Source organism: Mesoplodon densirostris, chromosome 1 (genome assembly GCF_025265405.1).
Source record: "Mesoplodon densirostris isolate mMesDen1 chromosome 1, mMesDen1 primary haplotype, whole genome shotgun sequence".
Taxonomy (NCBI): domain Eukaryota; kingdom Metazoa; phylum Chordata; class Mammalia; order Artiodactyla; family Ziphiidae; genus Mesoplodon; species Mesoplodon densirostris.
Window position 1 is genome coordinate 145,261,299 of NC_082661.1, and position 24,789 is coordinate 145,286,087.

Here is a 24,789-nt window from a genome sequence, read left to right on the forward strand (position 1 = left end):
ACGTCTAATTGAAAAAAAGGTTTTTTTCAAGCTCACTCCTTTGAAAATTCTTTTTTAAAAAGATATTTAATGACATAGGAAGGTGTCTGTGCTATACTGCCCCAGGAAAAATACATAACAAAGTACTATTTAAAGTATAGTAGCTATTAACTATTACATTTATAAAGTATTTAAAGGATTTATCTCCCTAAAATTATAATGGGGGTGTTCTGGGAATTGACTTTTCCTCTGTTTCTCTAAATTTTATGAAGTTACAACAATAAGCCTACATTATTTTTAATATCAAACAAAACTATGATTCATAAACCAATACTTTGATTATATATTTGGGGCCAAACAGCACATAGTTTGGTTTCAAGGGGAAAAAAAAATTATCTCCAATAAATGAAATGTTTCTGTTTTAAGGATTAAAGGCAATCAGGTATGAACAGAAAAATCAGATAGCTTTACATTTCAGCGAAGATATATATATATATATAGGTCTATATATATATATATATATATATATATATATATATATATAGGTCTATATATATATATATATATATATATATATATATAGGTATATATATATATAGGTCTATGAATGTCTCTTCAATACATGAGGTTTATAAGGCAATATGTGAAAATGCCCAACTTCCAATCAGATGCCCTGGAGAGAAAGGAAAGGGGCAGTAAAAGCATGGGGGAGAGAAATGGATAAAAGAAGAGACACTATAAAATGCCAAAAAAAGAGCAAGGAGCCGAAATTTGCAAACTAGGAGTGAAGGGGAAAAAAAGCATATATATACATATATATTTTCTGTTCTCCATGAGGGCCCTGCATTAAACACTGTTAATTGTTTCTGCGTGAGACCATCACAGCCTTTCACAATGGTTCATATACACTTACCACAATGCATTAGAATGAATGAGACCCGGGATTAACGTATAAGCACCGCTATATATAAAACAGGAAAACAACAAGGACCTACTGTATAGCACAAGGAACTATACTCAATATCTTATAATAACCTATAATGGAAAAGAATCTGGAAAAGAATGTATGTATGTATAACTGAATCTGTTTACTGTACACGAAACTAACACCACACCGTAAATTAACTATACTTCAATTAAAAAAAAAAAAAAACCAGAATGAATGAGACCCTATGTGTAAATCCCCAGGGATCAGAGATAGCACGGTGGCTCCCCTTCCCTGCTTCCATCTCCATTCCTCCCTCCTTCTCCCTCTTTCTGTACACGGGCCAGCTTTTAACAGAGTGCTTGGGATTTGGCAAACATCATTAAATCTTTGTTCAATGACTCAAGTTATGCCTGTTCACTGAAGAAAACCATGCAAAGAAAGACCAGGCAGGCAGGAGGCAGAAGTATCACGGGTGTCCACAAAGCAGAAATAGAAGGGGGCAGGCAATCAACATTATCAAATGCCTCAAAACCCAAAGGCATGAGAGCCAAGAAAAGGAGAATTCCTGACTCTCTCAGGAATCAGCAAATTTTAAAATCCATTCGTTTTTTAATTTTTTTGGTTGTTATCTTGTAGCCATAGAACCTTCCGGTTTCTTTCATACTTATGAGAAAAAGGGCTCAGTGTGAAATATCTATGCATTCTGTCGAGCTGTCGTCATCGCAGACTCTCCCATTGCTTCAAGAGCCATGAAGCCATCTGGTCAGTGAGCAGCTTAGAGATGGGAAGCTGAGGTCTAGAGGAGGTCAATGTCGTGCCCCATCAGCAATGGGTCTTTGGACCCCTCCTGTACTCCATTCCATGCCACCAGGGGCTGTGAGGGTACCTACCACTTGTCCAGGGTAAGTCCACTGAAGGTCCACAACCTCATTGTTAAAGACGGCGCAGGTGACCACAATGGATTCCCCTGCCTTATATACAGTTTTAAGAGCTTCCATTTCCAGATCAAGTTCTGATGTTGCTATTTTAAAAAAGAACAAACACAAGGACCTAAATATCCACAGTGTAGTTAGGATCTTATAAGGTTTGGGCTTTTTTAAGATGACCCTGAAAAATAATTTGCAAACCACCTTGATCAAGACAAAATATTGAAGATCTCAGAAGCCTTGATTTGTGTTGACATACATAATTTGGCACAAAATAAGACACGCACACACACACGCGCGCACGCAGAACAATAACAATAGTAAAAATAAACTCCAATTAAACAGAAGACCACATTTGAATCCACATGCATTTGGGTTAATTTGGGTTAATTATGACTGCAGTAGCCTTTACTGATGGATCTACTCAGCCTTTACTGACCTGCACTCCCCTATAGGCACTAGTTCCCACCCCATCGCTTATTCTCCTCTTCCCTCCCACTCCGCTCCCCAGGTATTCTCAGCACTTCGAGAATCTAGCACAGAGCTGGGCATAAAATAAGCCCTTCACAAAAGTTAAATGGCACACTCTTGCTAATGCCACTCCTACACCTAAGTGTTCGATAAATCTGTTGCCCCAAGCATGGTTTATACTTTCCCATTTGCATTAACCGCTCGCATCAAAGGGATGAAGTCAACAACCACCAGCTTTTCTCAAAATCAAAATCACTTTTCTTAAGTTACTAAAATTAACCTAGGGGTCCAACCCTCACAGGTGTGTGTTTGTTGTTAGGGCCTTTGTAGTCAGGAATGTGACTAAACAGTAAGAGGCTTATGCAAGAAAAGAATTCCTTAGAGTATTTTGAAGTCAACTGATGAAAAACACAAAATCTTACAGGGGTAGGAAAGCTTTTGCCTTTGGTATTGCTAAGCTTCGTACTGTTACAGCCACAGAACTCAGCTTAACATTGTACGGTAAAGGTGGGATCCTAAGTTCCCATATCAGAATTTGGGGTCTCCCATCACCAGGGACTAAGATAAAAAAAAAAAAAAAAACCTACATGCATCTGACTGTTTTGCCTGTAACTCTTATTTTAAGAAGGAGGGAGGGCTTCCCTGGTGGCGCAGTGGTTGAGGGTCCGCCTGCCGATGCAGGAGACACGGGTTCATGCCCCGGTCCGGGAAGATCCCACATGCTGCGGAGCGGCTGGGCCTGTGAGCCATGGCCGCTGAGCCTGCGCATGCGGAGCCCGTGCTCCGCAAAGGGAGAGGCCACAACAGTGAGAGGCCCGCGTACAGGAAAAAAAAAAAAGAAGGAGGGAGAGCGCACAAGTACCTTTTAAAGCATAAACATTGAATGGGATGGTCTGGAACTTTTTCCCCCTGACGGTGGCCTCGCAGATATAGGGTCCGACAGTGAAGGTTCCATTAAAGCCTTGTCTGCTGTCATAGGAGGCGTGCACCACCCCGTCACTGCTGAGTAAGATCACTGGTGTCTCAGGATCAGTCGTTCGACAAGGGATGATGGCAGAATCATCGTCCTCCACGATGACCAAGTAATCTGTCATTCCTAGAGGTACGAAGGCTACATCTGGGTCTGAGGTTTGAAAAAGAAAGAAAAACATGTTAGGGATTAATTTCACCTTTACACATATATGCAGAAAAATTATTCCTTTGCCATTAATCAAATTCAAAGGTATGAATTTTACCTTCACACATATATATAGAACTGTCACCCCACTGACAGTAATCATCATAAAAGCTAGAAGGTTCATACTTTTTAAAGTATGAACAATACCAAATTGCCTATACCCTCATAAAAAATACTGACGATAAATATAAATATTAGTCAGGAACTGAGGTAAAAATTTAAACAACTACTAAAAACCATAAAAAATGGGCAACAAAATAATCAGGTCTGTTCAAAACATGAGAAAATACTTGTAATTTTTAAATTATGCAATGCTTTTGACAATGCTTATGGCCTATAGTCAGTATTATTGAAAAGTAGTACAGAAACCTACCTATCAAAAAAAATGACTCTCAAATAATAAATAAAATGTATAATCCCATAGCTTGAGAATTTCCTTTTCAAAAGAAAAGCAGATACTTAAGCTACTATAGTAAGAAGTACTGAGAGTCTCCAGCATCAGTTTCGCAAAGGATGTGCAACTCTTCATAACTGCAAACAAGATCTCTGACAATGCAGGGCCTAGCCAGATGATGTTTGTGCTAGGGCAAGGGAGGAACAAGAAGAACCTTTGGACTGGGAGTTCCCTGGCGGTCCAGTGGTTAGAACTCCGCACTCTCACTGCCAAGGGCCCAGGGTTCGATCCCTGGTCGGGAAACTAAAATCCCGCAAGCTGCACAGAGCAGCCAAAAAAAAAAAAAAGAGGGGGCTTCCCTGGTGGCACAGTGGTTGAGAGTCCGCCTGCTGATGCAGGGGACACGGGTTCGTGCCCCGGTCCGGGAAGATTCCACATGCCGCGGAGCGGCTAGGCCCGTGAGCTATGGCCGCTGAGCCTGCGCGTCTGGAGCCTGTGCTCCGCAACGGGAGAGGCCGCAACAGTGAGAGGCCCGCGTACCACAAAAAAATAAATAAATAAATAAATAGAAATTAAATTAAATTTAAAAAAAGGAGACTCTTTGGGCAATCTTAGGCAGATCAAAACTCCAAGACCCAGGGACCTTTAACAAACCTACCTTCCTACCATTGCCTTCACAACGGAAGAGGAGGGCGGCATTTATGGTGGGAATGACGGGTGACATTCTAAATACCTACCCTTTTTGAAACAATTTTTTTTGATAGCTAGGAAGGAAGGCTAATACAGATAAGATTGTCAGAACAGAAGTGAAGAGGGTCTAGGTCCATGGAGCACCCACAGTTACAGAAGGCAGGAAAAGGAGCCAATTTAAAAAACTTGAAAAGACAGAAAGGTATGAAGACACACTTCTGAAACCCCCTTACTCTACCTCTGCTAAAATGACACAGATGGCAAGAGCTGTAAATGGTTTATATGTTTGTTTATTTGAAACTAAGTACTCTGGCTGTATTCCTCTTTAATCCACCCACCTATATATTAAAATTGCCATGACTTGAATTTGTGTTTAGAGTTCCAAATTCTTGAACTCTGTTAGCAAAGATTCCAGCAAACAAAGCTGCAAGTTAATTTCAGGTTAAAATATCTATTTTAATATAATATCCAGTTTGATATCCATTACACATCAGCCAGAGCTTCCTTTAAAATGCAAGTCTCCCCTACCATCATGTGTTACCTATGCAATGTTTAAATAACATGGTGGTCCTTCTTTTAACAACTGTCCTTGGAAGAAGCCAATATATACAGATACAGATATAGATATAGGTACAGATATAGACATAGATCATTACAAAGGAGAACCCAGGCAATGCTAGGAGGGTGGCAGACCAAATGCATCTCAAGCTCACGGCTAAGGCTAGTTAATTAGGGTGGCTGCTGTGGGAAAGCACCACACCTTCCTCCAGCAACAGGGCATGGCTCTGAAATCCATCACAACCCTAGGCCATGCCCTCCAGAGATGCTTCCAGACAATGACTGTGTGGAACAGGGGTTCCTTAGGCTGGAGGACTCCCCAGCTTTCTTTGCCCAGAGGTCTAGGACTCATCTACCCCACCTTCCTTCCCACTCTCCTTCATTCAGGGTCACACTTACAATGCAGGCAGACAGCTCTCCCAGCCTCTGCTGGATCCCACCCCATTTTCTCTCATAAGCCTCTCTCCTAGTAAAACCCTTACATACTTAATCCCACCTTACTCCTATCCTGGCATGTGCTTCTTGGAGGACAAGAGACAACATCACCTGAATTTTTATTAAAAAGAAAAAAATCTAGGCTTCCCTGGTGGCGCAGTGGTTGAGAGTCCTCCTGCCGATGCAGGGGACACGGGTTCGTGGCCCGGTCCGGGAAGATCCCACATGCTGCGGAGCGGCTGGGCCCGTGAGCCATGGCTGCTGAGCCTGTGCGTCCAGAGTCTGTGCTCCACAACGGGAGAGGCCACAACAGTGAGAGGCCCGTGTACCACAAAAAAAAAAAAAAAAAAAAAAAAAAAATCTATTCTAACTCATCAAGAGTAAATACAGGCACACCTCGGTGTATTGCACTTTGCTTTATTGCGCTTTGCAGATACTGAATTTTTTACAAATTGAAGGTTTGTGGCAACACTGCATCAAGAAAATCTATCAGTGCCATTTTTTCCAACAGCATTCCCTCAGTCCTTGTCTCTGTGTCACATATTAGTAATTCTTGTTAATATTTCAAACTTTTTCATTGTTATTATCTTTGTTACAGTGATCTGTGACAAGTGACATTTGATGTTACTATTGCAAAAAGATTACAACTCACTGAAGGCTCAGATGATGGTATTTCTAGCAATAAAATATTTTAAACTTATGGTACGTACGTTGTTTTTTTAAGACATAATGCTATTGCACACCTAATAGGCTGCAGTATAATTCAAACATAACTTTTATATCCACTGGAAAACCCAAAAAAAAATTTGTATGACTCGCTTTATTGTGATATTGGCTTTAATGAGGGGTCAGGAGCCAAACCTGTAACATCTCCAAGGTACGCCTGTATATGTTTTACTGAATTTAAGAAATAGCATGGTTATTTGGAAACTATTATAATGACTATGAGCAAGTCCAAGATAAGCCCTACCTAATTATTTTGTGGCCCCAGCACTTAGCAGTGCCTGTCACACAAAGCATACACAGTAAATATTTGTTGAACTTGATCAAACTGAATAGAAATGAGTACATTTCAGACATTCTGCACAATGCCAATAAAAGATGCCACAATGGGGGCTTCCCTGGTGGCGCAGTGGTTGGGAGTCTGCCTGCCGATGCGGGGGACACGGGTTCGTGCCCCGGTCCGGGAGGATCCCACATGCCACGGAGCAGCTGGGCCCGTGAGCCATGGCCGTTGGGCCTGCGCGTCTGGAGCTTGTGCTCCGCGACGGGAGAGGCCACAGCAGTGAGAGGCCCGTGTACCGCAAAAAAAAAAAAAAAAAAAAAAAAGATGCCACAATGACAATGATTTTCAAAACTTAATACAGTTCCAAAATATTAACAGTGAATATTTCTAGATGACGGCATGATAAATGATCTTGATTTAAGTTTGTGTGTTTGCCTACGGTTTTCAAATTTTCTCCGATGAAAATTTATGATTTTTATACTTAGAAAAACTCTCATACAATTAACAGGAGAGACGGGATGACGATAAGCTTGGTCCAGGGGACCCAGGCAACTCACCTGGCACATAGATGTAAATGCGTCTGCCCTCGATCTCACTTTCTTCCAACTGCGTGTGGTTGTAATAGCAAGTGTACAGCCCTGTGTGGGCCGCCGAGGCACTGACTACTTCCAGCACCGTCACAAAAAGGCCACTGTTGTTCTCCTCATTTCTGATTTCCACATTGGGGTTCTCTTCTTCAGACATGGGGTACTGCCAGCTCACTTCACTCTCCCCAAAGCATCTCAGAGAAAAGGATGAATTCAGCTGTACAACCCTCTCGTTTTCATTGGGCAGGATGGAGGGTAATGAAAGCTGGCAGAGGATGAGGCTCGGCCCTGTAAAAGGAAACACGCTCTGAATAGGATGCAGTCCAAAAGGACGGTCTCACCCAGAGCAGCTTCTATGAACAATGACCATTTCTACGCAAAAATCCGTTAGCCTGGATGCCCATGAAAGGCCCCCCATTATAATAGCACCGCATCTGCTGAGAGCAGCAAATGCTCCTAAGGCCTCAATAGTCCCGCTAAGCGCCCCTGGATTCACCCATCCAAACACTCCAATGCATAGAGGACGTATGACTCCAACTCCATATTTTAGACTCTTATGTGTGACCATGAAATATCCCAAGATAGCGTAAGCTCAAGCACACATGCGTTCTTTACTGTGGACAGGGAACGCAGACAGTAAAGACACAAGGCAGATTCGTGCTCAAGAAGTACGCATCTTCCGTTCCTCTCTACCCTCTGGCGTGCCTCCTCTCTAATGACTTCCAGAAACCAAAGCAGAAGGATGTGGATTTCAATTCAAAAAGAATAGTCAAGCCCAAGAGCAAAAACTCTTAAGTTCATCTTAGAACCTAAAATGTCAGTCTAGCTTCCTCTGTCTATAAAACTGGTAGAGGAGATATTATGACTTAATTATTATGACTCAATTAATTATTCATTAATGTTCTCTAACCTCCCTCTGAGCCTGGTGTGGGAATCCCACCCAACTTCAGTATGTGTCCACTATGATTGATCAGCTTTGTTAACAGGGAAGTGGTAAGTACACCTGGGTCACTATCCTGCAGATGGGGAATACTGAGTGGACTTCAGAACTCCTAAATCACTGATAATGCTCAGTTCTACCATATCCATCCAGATAAGACCTAAAGAGACTAATAGGCTTAAGTTAACTCCTCAGACTAGAAAAACACTGGTGTCATGGTGAACATCTGCAATTTATAAATATCTGGATGAAAACTAAGAAAGTCCAATAAATATTTCAACAAATGGCCCCAATGGCATCCTCCTGTTGGAAAAGAGTTACTAAGCTTCTCCAACAGTCAAACAGTCTATTAATTCAATTTCAAGGCCAAAGGTGATTCTAAGATTTTGTAGCAATTAAAGCATCTTCCACCTAAGACAGCAGAGAGAACTGAAGGTTTGTGGTCATTCTAGATAATGTCCCATAGGTTTCTACTTCTCTTTACTCTTTTGGACTGTTTGCAGTATGCACAGTATAGGTCATATACCTGCAGAGCACAGAACTTAGGAAAAAAAAAGAGTTCCCCTAGGACAATGAACTCAGATAGGCCTGTGTGATCCATACCTGTGAGGAGACAGCCTAAGACGAGGAGTGCCCAATGGGAAGTCCCCATAGTTCTGGAAAACTGAAAAAGTCGAAAATCAAACAGAAACAATGTTAGTCAATAAAACAACCCATGAGCCTAGCTCTCTTTGTGCTTTGCACTATGGAAAATTTCTTTCTCTTTTTTTAGTTATTAAATTGCCTTTTTATTTATTTATTTTTAATTTAATTTAATTTATTTTTTTATACAGCACGTTCTTATTAGTCATCAATTTTATGTTAACATCATTTTAGTCAACAACATCCTGGTTTAAGATTCACAGTTAAAACAGTAAGATGCCTAAGAAGCAGAAATCAGATGGCCTTTTGTGGCCCCGAGATCATGACAGGAGCCATCTGAAGCCAAAACCCTTTTTGATTGCCTGCAGCTTTCAAATTCCAAAAAGTCTGACTTTATTGTCTTGGAATATGTCCAAAAGTACAGAAGAACGGTTCCTCTTAAACCATTTAAATTAAGATTGCAAAAAACAAATAAACATGTATTTACTCAACTTCTAAATTTGAGCTGTTTTCACTCAAAATGCGTTGTTATTTGCTTCGTGTTTCGCTAACAGAAAATACTCGGTCACATCCTCGGCAACTTTTGGAAAAGATGCTTAGGCTGCCAACAAATATCTTAATACTTACGAGCCATTCTGGTATAGACGTTTTACAAGTTGCACTAACCCAATGTCACTTAGAGGATGTCATAGGCAGGCCTGTACCAGGCTCAGGCCTGGGCCCCCAGCCCAAGTTCTCCCAGGACCTGCTACATTCACAGTCAAGCTAAACAAGGCACAGAAAAGCCGGGGGCACAGGCATGGAAGGAGGATCAGTAAAGGAAGTGAAAAAGGGAGAGGAAGTGCGAGAGAAAAGCATAGCTAAATTCTTGTGTTTCAGGGATGCAGTAAACCACAGGATAAAATTCAATGGATGATTCGTTTTCACACATGTACCTGTACCTGCAAAAGCCAAATTCTCCACCCTGATTTCCTGCAACAAATTCTAGGGAATGGATGAGAAGTAGAGAGAGAGAGACTGAAACTGAATGTCCCTAAGACAAAACAGGGAAAAGCAGAGGGCAAGAAAGGGGGGATAAGGAAAATTAACAGAGGGAAAAATGAAAAGAAGGACCCATATTGTCCTTCAGTAAAACCACTGAAAAATCCATTCTGGTCCACCCTCTGAAAAGGCCCCTCTCCTTTATCCTTTTCTTTCCATGCACACCCCACAAATTTTATTATCTCCCCCTTCACTTCCCACATGAAGTCATTGAGAAAGTGATCTTCCTGAAGTCGACCATGATGAGCTTGCAAGTATTGGGGCTGCTGAGCACCCAAGTTTCAATTAAAGAGGCTCCACTGAGGGGCCTAGGCAGGGGCACAAGCTTTAAGATGACCCATAAAAATCAGCTAAGCCTTGGCCTGGGAGGTACTGGGTCTCCGAGTTGCTCAAAACCCCAACTCATGCAATGGAAATGAGTTCATGGGACTTCATTTATTCTGTCACTGACTTTGATGTGTGTACATGATTCCTGAGTAAGCTGTCTAAAAAACAAAACAAAAGAAGAAATTCAGGTATGCCTGTGTTTAGCCCTTGTTTTCTTCTTCTTCTTCTTCTTTTTTTTTTTTTTTGGTTGCAGAGGATCCAGTTGATAATAGCCTAGTAGTTTTTGGTGGAGCCTGAGAGCTTCATCATGTATTCTTGCTTGGAAGTGGCAACTGGCCTACCTGCAGACATCAGATTTCTGCCCTATTAAATTCTACCAGTTAAATGGAGGAGGATGAAAGACAGAGTGAAACATGAAATGCTGGTAACAGTGAGTGGGCTGGACAGGACAAAAATGATAATTCTGTTCTCTCCAAAGCAGGAACGAGAAACCAATATTTATTAAGCCAAAGTTGTCATGTGTATGCCATGTTTGTTCATAATAACCCTGTGAAATATCTGATTTTAAAAAGTGCCGCTTGAGGCTCAGAGAGGTTTAGCAAATGACCCAAAATCACACTGTTGGTGGTAAAGCCAGGATTGTAACACCACGTCTGTGTAATGCAAAAACCACGCTCTCTGCAATCCACCATATGTTCTCTCTCAAGGGAAGGTCAGTGTTTCAACCTTCTGTGCTCCCTCCACCCCCAGCTATTTCCTAATGCAAACTGGGGCCCTGCTTTCCTCCTCTGCTCTCTGCCGTAGCGAGAGCGGCACAATGTGCTGTGAACCCAAATGCAATTTGCACAACGCTAGCTGGCTGATGGCTTCCAAGGATCCTGGCGTGAGCCCAGGGATGCAGGGTCTCCTCGCTGCTGCGGTGACGGGCACAGCGGGCCCCAGAGCCAGGCTGGAAAGACTGACTTACCACAATTAGCAGTAACGGCCTGTGTGTTTGTACATATAAATATCAGCCTCCCACTGATAATCCACTTAGCAAACTTCAAAGGAGCCCTCCAGAGCCAGCTTGATGTCTTGGGTTTTATCACATTTATATCCTGCATTCCTTCAACTGGGCTTGCCAATGATGCATCTTTAAAGCATTCCCGAGCTTAAGAGAGGGGCTCACTGCTTTTACAGCGCAGGCTCTGACGAGCGTTTTGCCCCGGCCAGGCCCCACCATGTTTCCTTCTGTGCATCCAGATATGGGGGACCCGATGCCAGGGAGGATTACTTACTGACATACAAAGTGGGCAATGAAAACAGGGCCTCAGAGCAAGCGATAATGATACAAATACTGAAAATCAACATGTGTTTACTTATGATTTCAACCTCCCTTCTCTGATAAGAGTGGTTCCCTGGCTAGAAATCTAGGCATATTTGTGAAGTTTCGTGTCATTACTCGTCTGTAACTCAGACAATTTACTCGTGAATAATTGCAGACTGTTAGCCCTACAGGGAGGTAATAGAAAACAACTGGAAAGAAGGGAGGCTTCCCTTCCTATTGGCCCTGGAGTGAGAATCTCTAGGAGTCATGTTGCTATTTCTAATGCTTTTCTACTCTGGGAGTAAATGCTCATCCTTAATCAGTAACCCCCATCCTAGAGCGCATCCAAAAGTTGGACATGCAAATATAAGTAACTGAGGTTACAGATTCAGAGAAACACAGCATGTTATGAGTCAGCAAGAATAAACCACTTTGCAAGGAGGAACAATGGATTTCATCCAAAAAACTTTTTTTTTTAATCATAATCATTTCTCTCATGCCAGCCGTGTGCTGGACTTCAGTCTCAGTCCTCTATACTCACAACTCATTGCCACAGGTTAGAGAAACGACTGGAGAAAAGAGATCTCTTCCGTGTTCACTCTCAGACAAATGAGTGTGGTCTCTCCTCCCACCCCCCATTCTCTGGTTCTCCATTCCTTCTCTCAGAAGACATGATAGAAATGGCATTAGAGCAGGCTCTGATCCCACATCTGGCACCTAGGGCACCTCTCTGAACCTCAGTCTCTTCTGTAAACCAGGACTAAGAACACCTGACTTGCTGGCTTGCCTTACTGCATTATTATAAAGACTAAATTCTATAGTTTAATTGAAAGGGCTTCAGAAACTGCAGCTGTTAGTTTTCATACTGCCTCTTTTTCTGCAGGCTCCAAAACTGTTTTAGATGAGAGGGACATCAGAGGGGCTACTGCAGCTTCTACTTACTGAGACAGTCAGGCCCCAGAGGCCACTTGACTGGCCCTGTACCACCTGCGTAGTGGAGAATTGAATCTGAACTCGCATGTGGTGAAGCCTGGTGTAGTTATCAAGACTGTTTCAAGTTGAACCAATATATACAGTCATGTAACAGAGAAACAAATCTGTTTGCAGCCACTATTCTTTCTCTTTAACAGGTTGCCATCTCTGTCCCTGCAAACAGAAGCAAAGAGCCATTAACTATGACTCTACAGTCAAAAACAACATGCTAAGCTGGAGAGTAAACAGAGGGCAAGCAATGCAAGGGCACTATTTCCAGAAGAGAGAGCATGGCATTCTTCTCACAAAGCCAGAGAGCTGGCTTCCGGATCACCAGCTGCCCAATGCATCCCGCTGCAGAGCCACTGAATACTGAATTTCACCCCACCCTGGCATGATTAGAGGCCACAGAAGACTCTCTCACAGTCCCAAAAGCCACTGACGACTTCAAGATTCAGATTTCCGAGGTTCAGTTAATTTCAGCTCTCTTCAGTTAATTCTAACTGTGAAAATTACATGTGCTGCTTTTTCCCTACGACAAATGTTCTTGTAACTTCAGCCCAGGCAATCCAAATGCTGGTCTACCCTGGTGGCAACTTCTGCGAGGGTGTGTTTACTGGGATCTGCACCTCACCAGAGCCTGTTTTACTGTTTTTATCTCCTTGAGTTCCATTAGACATTCCAGTGATGGGCGGGGGCTGGAGTATTTTTACATGGGAACATTTTATGGGACCGTCTGAGCTCATAAACCTTTCTGCTCTCCTGCACCAGATATTTAACCATGCAGGAGACTACAATGTCACTTCCTTTTGATTGTCACCAAACTGGTGTGACACCTAATGGGACAACCTTAGGTGTAGCAGCTTGTAGTATACTTGATCTCACCAAGTCCCCAACACTAGGGCTTCACTATAAAAGGAAATGCAAATAACCCACCTATCTTCTTCACAGGTCTGCTCTGATAATCAGATGTGGTAGATCAGCATTTTGCTCATTAGGTAAATACAAAGGATTAACAACTAAGGCGAAAGACTACCCAAAAGTCCATAAAATAAATGTTGTCGGCCCAATGATTCTTGCAACTTCACAGAAGAAGAAAACTTGGTCCTACCGGGTGGAAAATGCATTTTCCTGGTGCCCCGACTCGCTTAGAATATCCGCGAAGCCCATTCTCGCAAAGGGTCGTTGCAGTTCTCAAGTAAAACCAGCAGGTGGCAGTATTGGTCCAAGGGACAGGCAGTCCGGCTTAGATGCTGCTACAAATTCTGTGCCAAAATGGCCCAAATCTTAACTTTCAATCTCTTATTTTATTGGGTTGTACATTTAGGTTTCGTGGTGACCTCAGCTCAAAGCCCGCAGAATAGAAACAGGAATAGGGTAACTGCCTGCGAAATGGCTTAAAGTTCCGCGGGGCCCCAAGAGAATTCGCTGAGGGCCAGACATCACCACCATCATCACCATCACCATCACCATCACCCCTGCCAGAGGGTCGGTCGGGGAGACTGAGCTTCGGGAGCCAGGAAAATGGCGCTGCCATCCCAGGTCGCAAAGGTTTAGAAAGTTCAGCAGGAAAAGCCACTCGGGAGGAGGTCGGGCTGTTCAGGGTTTTGTTTCGACAACGTTCTCCCCACCTTGCAGTTTCCGCCCGCTCAGGGGAGGGAGACCACCTGGGCAGCGCTAGGTGGGGGTCCCGACGCCGTGGCCGGGCCCGCGCTGCCCAATCTGTTCGCATGCCACTGTCACCCCTCGTAAACCCCCCGGCGGGGGCCGCGACGGCCGCGCAGCCCGGGAATTGCGGGCTGATTGGAAACGACTGTTCCCATTGCACAATAACGCAGGGTCGTAAAACAAACAGCAAGAGGCCGCCTGCGCGGCAGGAGAACTTTCGAGGGGCTTGACACCGCCCGGCCCCCCAAAAGCGCCCAGGATTTTACATCCTCCGCTTCTCCCACATTTAATTACTATGACGCCCCTACCCTTATCCCCAAACCCGGAGACCTCCGCCCCTCTCGCCCACCCAGCGCCATCCGGGCACACAAAGTGCCTGCGAGGCGTCAATCTGAGGCCTCCAGGAGGGGATAAGGTGACCGAGGTTAGTGTTCCCCTGGGTCTCAGCGCTGCGCTCCGACCCGGCGGCTGCGCGGACCGCCGGAGGCTGGCGGAGAGCCGGACTGCGAGCCGGACGCCCTCTAGAGGGCGCGGTAGCCCCGAAAATCTTACCCGGCTAGCTCCTCGCTCCGACCGGCCGCTCTGGCTCCGGGTCCCCGACAGCGCAGCGGGGACCGCTGCTCGCCCACCTTCGCCGGGGTGGTTCCGCCCTGGCACCGTCCGGCCTCCGGCCCCGCCACTCCCACACGAACACCGAGCGGGCCGCTCCCCCTCCCGCTGGTCCACGTCCTCGGTAGCTCAGTCACCCCGGCGCTGGGGGCAACGACCGCTCACTCCCAGGTTTAGCGCCCGCGTCCGCCGCTGCGCCCCAGGCACGACGCTAGGCGTTTGCATTGTTTTCGGCTGAGACCTGAGAGGGGGCCGGACGGGGTGGAGGGAGAAGGACCGGGTGGGTTTAGGGTTACAGTCGCGCGCTAGCGCCTCCTATGGGCCGGAAAGCGCCACGGCCGAGGACAGCTGCTCGCAGAGAAGGCCGCCGTGGCTGCGCCTCCTGCGCTTTTAAGAACCCAGCCCTTCCCCAGTGTCCCCCTTGTCCGACGCTCGCTCAGCCCAGGCTGCCCTGAGCACACAAGCGCCGCCTGCGCCTCTCGCTCCCCTTTCGCGGGGAAGGGGAAGACTGCAATAGGCGGGGAAGGAAGCACCCTGATTCTGAGGTCGTCCATCCCCTACAATCTACTTTTCCAACGGATCTCTGGCTCACTGTTCAGTTTAAAACAAAAGGAAATGCCACCGAGCCACTACAGCAAAAGACAAGCACCGGCAGAGCCCGGACTAGAGTGATGTGGGGGAAAGCAATTTGCCCCGACTCTGCCTCCCGCGCTCGAGGCAAGATCACAAACCTTACCCCCCGCCTCGCGTACCCCGCTGGCTGATGCTGCGCGCGGACCCCGTAAGACCAGACGCAAGGGAGGCTGAGAGCCATACCTTTCGGCGACCGTGCAAGCTTTTAGCTTTCCCCCATGAATTGCCACTTTTCCATCAACAACATCTAACCCTATCGCAGTTCCCCGGAGGCCAGAGGGAGTCCCACCCACCGGGGTCTGCAGGAAGGCGCCGGTCACCACGTCCCCAGGATGCGTCCCGGCACTGCGCGCCGCCCACGGCCGGTCCCCAGGAGGCACAAAACGGGCCCGCCTCGGCGCCAGACGCGTTTGCAGCTGGAAAGCCCGGCCCGATGCCCCTCCCCCTACACCCCTCCCCAGTCCGTGCCCCCGGAGGAAAGCGGACCTGGGGCCGGGAGCCAAGGCTCCGTTTCGAGTCCCTCTCGGTCTAAAGGCTGGTGCAAGGGCCGAGGGGCAGCTGAGGGCTCCTTCCTGGTGCCTTCTCCCACCTCGTCTATCTCCCACTCGCCAGCACCCCTCGCTCTTGGGACTCCAATCCTGGAGTCCAGCTACGCTTGGGTCAAACCAAAAGCAAGACTGTCTAAGAGCCCGAAGCAGGGGCTCACTGGGGTGTCAGTGAGGCCGGTCGGGCCCTCGCCTGTCGGGGAGTGGAGGAAGGGCTCCCTTTACCGTAAGGACTGTGGAGAGGAGAAAGGCAAGAGAGAAGGAAAAGAGGGAAGGGGAGCAAAGCAGCAGCACCAGGGCCTGGGTCGGTCAGATGGAGGTGGAGATTGGAGATGGGAGGGAATGTTAAAACCAGAGCCAGAGCGGAAACAAATGAGGTGCTCACGTCCCGGGGGCCCCTTCCTCCCCTCCAGCGGCCCCGGGGCTCGCCGGTCTCTGGGGTGTTAGTCCGGTGAGCTGTGCGGCTGGTTGTCGTGCCCCGTTTGCCCCGGATGTCTCTCCCTGCTCTAAAAAGCTGCCTAGTTCTGTTCGAGAGCGACCGCGGCGAGGCGAGGCGGTCCAAAACGTTGAGCAATTCGGTTGCGGAGCCAAAAAGCCATTTCCCACACAGCGAAGCCAGGGGCTTTTCCAGGCGGCCGGGCCGGGCGCGGGGCAGTCCGGACCTGATAAGGGTCATTCACTCTCCCTCTCCAGCCCCAGTCTGCCTCTCACCCTTGGAGATGGATTTAAGTGGCAAGTTCTTCCAGGCACTCTTTCTATACATCCTGGGGTCCTAGCAGGGCTGGGGGAGCAAAGGGCGGGGGGGGGGGCGCTCTGGCGGCGGGAGAGACAGCGAACCGACAGTCCCTCGCTTCCTCCACGGCTGAGACGCTTGGCCAGGCTACTGGCAGCTTCTTCACACCTGGCCAGGCGGCTGGGGTTCCTGGCCCCCTCAGACGGCGGTGCTGCGGCCAAGTCACACTCCCTCTCACTCTGAGCTGGCCGAGACCCTTTCCGACCTGAACCGCTGATCCCAGTTGTTTCCGAGCCAAGTGGACGCCGCCCGCTCCCCTGGCGCTGCCTGGAGAAGTTAATCTCACGTATAAAAGCCGATTTCCATGGGGATAGACGGTGGAAGGAGGGGCGCGAGGAGAGAGCTCCGAGTCGGGCAGAGACTCTGGCCGGCGCAGGGAGTGGAATAGAAACAGGGACACTGGTGAGGGTGAAGCACGGGCGGCGAGTGCCACGCATCCCCGCACGGAAAGGGGCATGCGAGGGGGGTGCAGGGTCCGGGTGCCCCGAGGGAGGTAGTTCGCCTCCCATCTTCCTGTCTTACCTGGGAACCAAGTTTCTCCGTTACGAGTTGTCCCTAACTTCCCCCACAAGAAGTTCTCCACTTTTTTGGCGACCTTCCTTCTTTCCTTCCTGCGGCCGGGACTGGGCAGGAGCAGAGCCCCGGGCTTTGCATAAACGGTTCGACCGAGGAAGGGGGCGCGCAGAGATTGGTGGGGGTGGGGACCACCGCGCACAATGAGGGCCCCTTGGAGCGCAGTTCGAAATTCCTCAAATCCCAGTTGCTGGAATGCGAGGCGACGATGACTTCTTCACTCGGGGCCAAATGTGTTTGTCATTACTCCAGACCGCCTGCCTGCCTGCCCTGGCCGCCTTCGCCCCGCGCTAGAGCGCGCAACCAGAGCGCACTGCGGGGCTGGCGCCCGCTCTCCCTCCCTCACACTTCACTGATCCCACAAACCTCCGAGGAGCTCCCCAAACCTCGCCCAAATCCGCGCCCCCTCTGGTCGTCTCGAAGCCGCCAAGGCTGTGCTGAGTCTGGCCCCGGCTCGCACCGGGCGCAGCGCCGTCCAGTAATTACGCGCCCTGGGTCGGCGCCATGTGCACCCGGCGGGCACCCAAGGTCCGGCCCTCTCCAGCCGAGCCTTTCACGCCTCCCCTCTCCTCAACCCCTTCCGCGCCCCACTCCGCGCTCTTCTCTCCCCACCTCCCTCGGTCCACCGGCCGTGCTCCACACCACCCGCTACAGCGCTGTCGCGCCAAACTGCGGGCGAGGAATGAAAATACTCGTTAAAAACCTGTCGCCTTCCAGGACCCAATGCCAGGAAGAGGGCAAACACCTCTGCCCCAACTCCCAGCAGTACTAGGTGCTAGTTCCAGTATACATGAATACCACCCCCAATCCCAAAAGAAACCTCAAAAATGTAACCCTAAACAATTTCTTTGGGAGGCCATAGAGTTGTTAGAAAAACACTGCTTTTAAAAATAGGTCTGGAAAATGTGGTTTTTTAAAAAATGCCTAGACTTTCGAACTCTATAGTTATCTTTCCTCCAAGTGAAGTTTATTCAAAATAAATTACTCTCTGGACACACAACTAGAATTCAACTCCAATTTTTTTTTTCCTGATCGCCCAAACTTTAAGTGAAGTTACTTCACTTCTTGTAGCCCAAAGGGCCTGATTAGGGACTTCTCTTAGAAACAAAAATCCTTTTTCTCCTCCCTTACCTTCTCCTCCTATGTCAATTCGCAATGAAAATCCTACATATGGAGCAAAAAATGTGTCCACGGCCTTCAGTCCTCTCCTGTAGTCCCCTCCTCTGTTTCTCTCACTCTAGCTCCAACCGTAATGGGCTCAAAAACCGCGTTTTGTAATTGATTCAATGTTATAGTCCATCCTTCTAAAACTAATCATTTGCTCTAAGTAAATAGCTGTCAGGAAATGAAGCCCCCCCCTCCCCTTGGCCTCTTCAAAATAAGAGTTTCCCTCGAACTCCGTGCGCTCTGAATCTTCCAGCCTCCAGATTGCGCCTTCGCTTTTCGCTCTTACGCAATCAGGGGGTCCAGCCCCAACCTCCAGACTTCGACAACAACTGGGGGGCGGGGAGAAGCAGACCAGATGGGGTGGGGGGTGGGGGAGGTGTGGATGTTCTGCCGGGGAAGGGGTTCGCGAAGATACAAACTGCCCATCATTTCCAGAATGAGTTTGCCTCCTGATCTGGGGGACAATTTCCTACGCAGCTATGTTGTTTTGTATTTTCTTTGAAAGGAAGAAAAAGAACACGTTAAATTGCAGTTAATGCCCAGAGAGAATATAAATCTGGAATCGAGAAGTGTCCCTTCTGTAGGAATTCCTAGCCCGACTATAATTGGGGCCGTCGGGAGAGGTCTCCGAGCGGTTGCGTCGTTTTGAACCCGGGGTCTTTTAGGGAAAGTGCCGTGCAGTTGCTAATCCTTTAATGGGATTAGGCAAACTGTTGAGTCTAATAAGAAGATGATGGGTGTTTTTTGGTTTGCTTTGGTTTTGTTTGGTTTTGTTTGAAAACGGGTTTGAAGGAGGGTACAAAGAGTCGAGGGTCTGCATAGGTTTGGAACGTTCTCCGACTGAACGACCTTTACTCCCTTGGAGCACTTATCTTGTCATGTCTTTGTTTTCATGGTTATCTGGGCGAGGTTGTCCTGGCTTCTATCACGCACACAAAAAGGCTCAGGCTTGAGCGTCTGGGGAATCCTCTACAAGCAGCCTGTCACCTCCGCGCTCGGGGGGGGGGGTGGGTAGGTGTGTGTGTGTGTGTGTGTGTGTGTGTGCAATTTGACTCTCCCTGCGCTCCCTCCCGCCGCCTAGGTCAGACCTTACCTGTGCCCGGGGGTTGAGAACGGAGCCCCAAACCCTTTGCCGGGGGCGCGAGGCAAGAGACAGCGCCGGGAGAAAGCGATCCTGCTCGCGAAGGAAAGGGGGCGCTGATGCTCCAGGAACCAGACCTGGGCGGAGTGGGGCTGCCGAGCGAGGGCGGGGGAGGGGAGCGCGTTCACCTTCCCCGCCTTCTCCAATTTTGAATTCTCTTGCTGGGTGGAGGGGCTCATCCCTCCCCCACCCGCACTCCCCACACACAACATACACACTCCTGAGAACGGCCAGCTCGGCCTGGTTTAGGCTGGAACGTGGGACAGCCATCACCTTTTCCCTCATCCAGAGGATGGACGCGGGACAGCCTGTAGGGGATGGTCACAGAGAAGTACTCCAAGGAGTGCTGTATTGAACTGGGACCGGTTCTTGGGATGTCAGGCAGGGGAAGACGCCTGAGGCTGGGCTAGGGGCCCTATACACCCAGCCCTTCTGCGCAACCGCCTCTCGTGCATCTTCAGTTCGGGTGACTGCCCTGCTCACTATTACTTCCACATGTTCCTTCAGGAAACCATTGAAGGCGAATATATGAACAGCCCCTTGTTCGGAATGCTAACAGGATACCGTAATGTTTGTAGATAATGAACGGGGACTGAAGACACCCCCCCAAAAAAATTGGAGTGAGGAATAATAGGGGGAAAGCGGGTGCTGGCTTTCATGCAATTTAAAAAGTCAAGCTGAGATCTAAGTTTTTATACCAAGTACCCAAGAGGGTAGGAAGCGAGGCAGGGAGCAGGGCCTACCCAGGAAGGCCTGCTTTGCTGCTAAGAAATTGCCAGACCGGTCACGCCGGGATCTCCCGAACGCAGGGCCCCAGCACTCCCCGCCCACAAATGGTAACTTCACAGTTCATTTCAGAGCAGCTTAAAGGGGCCCGAAAAACGGACTGTCCGGAGGGTGTCTTCGGGCCATAACTCCTCGCGAGTTTAAAGCTGAGAGAATGGATGAGCAAGTAAGCACTCAGTTGTCCTTCTGGTAGTAATTACCTGCCTAATTTGAATGATGCCTTTGTTATGATCATTAACAAACATTTGCTAAAGGTTTCCATGTGTGACATTCCAGACGGTTTAAAGGCCTGGGGAGCAGACTCCCGGCATAGAACACCGGTGGGGGGTGGCGAAGAGAAGCAAATGGTTGGGAGAAGTTTTCGCCGAGTCTGGGCCGAGCAAAGATGGAGAGAGGGCAACATCTGCCTCTCCAGCAAAAGCAAAATAAACCCAGTGGTCAGGAGCAACCTCGGGGCTGGAGGTCCTCGGAAAGAGGCGGTTCGTTCCTTAAGACGAGTCCTGCCCAGCTGCCCCTCCCACTGCTCATAGGCGGATTTGAATCTTGCTGTCCGCCCTCCGCCGCTGGCCCGAGGCTTGGAGAGGTCGGGGCTGCGCCTGTCAGTCAGCCCGGGCGTCGCTGGGAGGTGGGGCGAGCCGAGTTTCGCTCTCCCCGTGTTGTTCTAAGATCCTCCAGATTGCTCCCCCGATGCTCGGTGTCCCGGGTGGTCCTGGAGCCGCAGCGGGCAAGAAGCGCCTCCTGGCCGAGGCGGACTGAGGGGTCTCTTCTCGTCGGCTTCTGACTGGGGCATCGCGGGTAACCAGGCCACCCTGTGCGCCCCGAGGAGTGACCCTCGCCGGCTTGGGCAACTGAGCGAAGGTCTCAGCCTGCACCCGGATTTTGATTTTCAACCTCTTGTGCTTTTCCCTTGAGGGATCATCATGGGGTTAAGAATGAGGGTTTTCTCCCCAAACCCGGAGTCTGGGCAGCTGCGACCCTCTGGGAAGGAGGCCCAACTCGGGAGTTGAGCCATGTGGGAAGTTTGGGGAGTGCGGTGTTTCTGGCGTGACCTTGCGCATCTAAGCGCCCAAGCGACTATGAAAGTGGAGGCAAAAGATGTAGCAGAGCCAGCCATCAAAAAGAGCACTCCACAAAGTTTTAACAACCAAATCGAAATGGTTCCTGAGAACAAAAACAAAATCTCCCCCTTCCCTGCTTCCCGGGCTCGCGCTTTCGGTCCCCACCCCACCCCTGGGAGACCGCTGCCGCAGCTCAGGGCGTCACACCTTCGGCTTTCGTGGGCGTTTCCCGCTGAGTTGGCTTTTTGTTTCTCCTTTACTCCTCCCCTCCTCTCCAGCTCCACCCCCCAATTCTACTTTCCGCGGAGAATTCAGAAGGTCCTTCGGCTTTAGGAGACCTTTGATTGCAGCAGTTATCAAAGCAGTTAGTTAACGAAAATCACATTTACACAAACCTGCAACTGGTTTTTCAAATGAAATTGATGGGGGGCGCACATTTCTAGCTTTCTGAATGGAAAATGAAGGGCCGTTTGATGGTTGGGAGGGAAAAAAGGCTCTAACTGTCCCTTTTCCCACCCCCTTCAATTCTTAATTGGGCCTGGAAGAGACGCCTCCGTGGGCCCACCGAAGGGACCTTCGTCTGGAAGGCTCGGAGGAGGCTTGTGGACGTGGTGCACAGGTGTGTGGAGTCCCCGCAGAGCGCCGGGGACCCCGCCCTTGCCTCGGGTCTGCCCCTGCTGAGGCTTGGAAGCTTGCTGCGAGCCTCTGCACGTTCAGAACACAGAGAGGCCCAAGTCTTAGAAAAGGAGGAGAAAGAGGGTCCAGACTGGCCTGTGTAACTTGGAGTGACAGTTCTCTCTGAGGCCCCTGGCACACCTCCTCTTCTTCCCAGTGGCTGGCTAAGGGCGCAGCGTCTCTTCTGGGTTCCTTGTTGCTCTCTCTCCAGAGATTTGTCTCCAGAGAGACGTAGAAAGCAGTTCCCCGTGGCTGGAGACCAGAGGCACACTCTGCTAGGGTCCCTAACACTTCAGCCTGCTTACTAAGCTGAGGACCAGACAGAGACTGTGGAGTTGGGAAAGATGTGGTAGGACTAGACCCCTCTGGATCTGGATTTTTGGATACCTTTTTCCTAGGGAGAGAGCCCCACTTCCTCAACCTAGGGATGTTTCTGTACCTCCTACTCCCCTCTTCTTCTCTTAGGCCTTAGCTTTTAGTTACTTTTAATTTGAAACCCGTGTGAGGGGAGAGGGAAGGAACGAGGAGATTGGGAGGTCTGCTCTTTATTAGGGGCCTCAGCATCCAGCTTTCCAACACACAGCTGTGGCTTGGGAGGGGAAGGAGGGCTGGCTCTGTTTAGGTCAGCTTGACTGAAGAAAGGGCCTTGTCCTCTGGAAGTCCCAGGAGTACAGCAAGGCCCAGTGATGTTATTTTAAAAAAAGAGAAAAGCAAAGCAAAAAGCTTCCAGCTGAAACGTTGTTCAGGGGAAAGCCAGTGGAAACTGGGTTCCACAACTACATTAATTATAGTACATAAGTTTGAATATGAGCCACATTATTTAATCAGGGTATTATTTAATCCCCGAGACAACCCTGTGGGTTGTGCATGACTACCCCCGTTTAACAGAGGAGCAAAAGAAGTCAGAGGGGTCAAGCAATTTGTATACAGCAGTGCCAGGATCTGCCTAACAGATACCAGTTACAGTGTGATCTGGTGAAGATAGGTCATGTCTCTGAGCCTCAGTCTCCTCATCTGTATGAATGGACATAACGTCTGCATTACACCCCCAGGCTGTTGTGAAGGTTAAATGAAATGAGGTATAAGAAGCCTAGGAAGGCACTGGATAAATTTTCTCTTTCTTGTCTTTCTTCAGGCTTTTCCACAGGCACAGTCACTGTCACAGTCATCTCCAGTTCTCTGCTTCCCCTGGATTTCCCTCCAGAGCTGGGTGAAGGCCAGTCTAGTTTTCTAGTTCATATTCTCAATTAAGGGTGGGGTCAGGGCCATCTTGGTTCCCAACTACTAACCCCCAATGTTTCAGGACCTCTCAAAAAATGGGGCCTAGGCAGGAAGGCAGTGGGGAGCCAGGAAGGAGTAGAAAAAGCAACTGAAATGAGAAGACAGGCCTGGCATCACCAACAAGAGGGTCGGTAAGAAAGTCAGGAAAAAGAGAAGTTGAGGCCTTAGCCTCGGGGTGAGGACCTGTGAGGGAGCCTGTGTGGTGTCTTGTTCACCAGATGCCCGGACTTTGAGAGGATGCACTTGGTAGGGCAAGGTGTCCCATGCATGCATCTCCCAGACAGCCACCCTCCCCCACCAGACTTCCCCCAACCTTGATTTTGGAAGAGTTTCTTTCCCCATTTTTCATTTCATCAAAAACTTATGGCACACCTGAAACTAATACAACATTGTAAATAAACTATACTCTAATATAAAATTAAAATTAAAAATTTTAAAAAGGGAGTTTAAAAAAAACTTACGCCATGTGTCAATCAGAGTTTCCTCTCAGCTAGAGAGAATTGATTCAGGGAATTCCTTAGTGGTCCAGTGGTTAGGACTCAGCACTTTCACTGCCATGGGCCCAGGTTCAATCCCTGCTCGGGGAACTAAAATCCAAGCTGTGCAGCCAAAAAAAAAGAGAGAGAGAGAGAGAGGGAGAGTTGATTGAGTCAAGAAACATTTATTGAGCATATGCCTTGTGTCTGGCTCTATATTAGGCATTAGGGTTACAATAGTAAACAGAATGGATATGGTCCTTGCCTTGAGGGCCTTGCTACAATTTTCTTGTCTAGCCACCAGTACCCCTCCCCATTGCAGACTCACTGCTGCAATGAGAGAGCCCCCATTAGAATAACACTCATTTTTTCATGAGACTGTAATGAAGAAGATGACTAGAGAAGGCAGACCTCTTGAATCATGGGCCACAGAACGCACACACACACACACCTGAACTCTCCAGAATGTGTACAACTGGGATCTCCAGCCTGGCTGGAGAGGAGCTTATCTTTATCCAATTCAATATAATAAATACTTACAGAGCCAGAAATGCCCAAGACTCCATGTCAAGTGTTGAGGATACAGCCCTGCCTGCATAGAGTTAGTTGAGCAAACAATCAATAAAACATAAAGTTGGAATATAGTGCTGTAAGCGAATGTTAGGGTGCACAGTGATGTCAGAGCACAAAGGAGGAGCCTAACCCCAACTTGAAGGTTGGAGAAGACTTCTTAGAGGGAAGGGACGTCTTCTCTGTGAACCTGAAAGGAATAAGAATCGAGTTCAGGAAGACTCTTGTGAGTCTCCAAGCATGGGCTTGGAGATGAGAGACAGCAGGAGGCCATCAGCAGTGAAAGAAGTTTGGAATGACTGGAACTTGTAAAGGTCCACACGGGGAGGAGCAAGAAAGAAGCCAGATCCTGGAGGCCTTCCAGGCCATGTTTAGAATCTGGACTGAATTCTATGGAGATACTAGAATTGATTTAAGGAGGGGCAGGACGGGAGC

At 48.3% G+C, this 24,789-nt stretch overlaps 1 protein-coding gene across 9 annotated transcripts in view; it reads right to left on the reverse strand.

Annotated features, from left to right (window-relative positions):
- Window positions 1–19,479, reverse strand: part of PDGFRA (platelet derived growth factor receptor alpha) — a 48,364-nt gene extending 28,885 nt beyond the window's left edge. Inside the window, exons 1-6 of one of the 9 annotated variants that reach the window (XM_060109713.1) lie at window positions 15,583–15,621; window positions 14,600–14,897; window positions 8,695–8,755; window positions 7,122–7,439; window positions 3,167–3,427; window positions 1,798–1,928 (exon numbers count right to left, since the gene is read on the reverse strand). In XM_060109713.1, the coding sequence (XP_059965696.1) occupies window positions 1,798–1,928; window positions 3,167–3,427; window positions 7,122–7,439; window positions 8,695–8,743 (759 nt within the window). In that variant the 5' untranslated portion in view covers window positions 8,744–8,755; window positions 14,600–14,897; window positions 15,583–15,621. The other 8 variants (XM_060109703.1, XM_060109765.1, XM_060109755.1 and 5 more) reach the window with 8 other exon arrangements.
- Window positions 19,480–24,789: the final 5,310 nt, after the last annotated feature.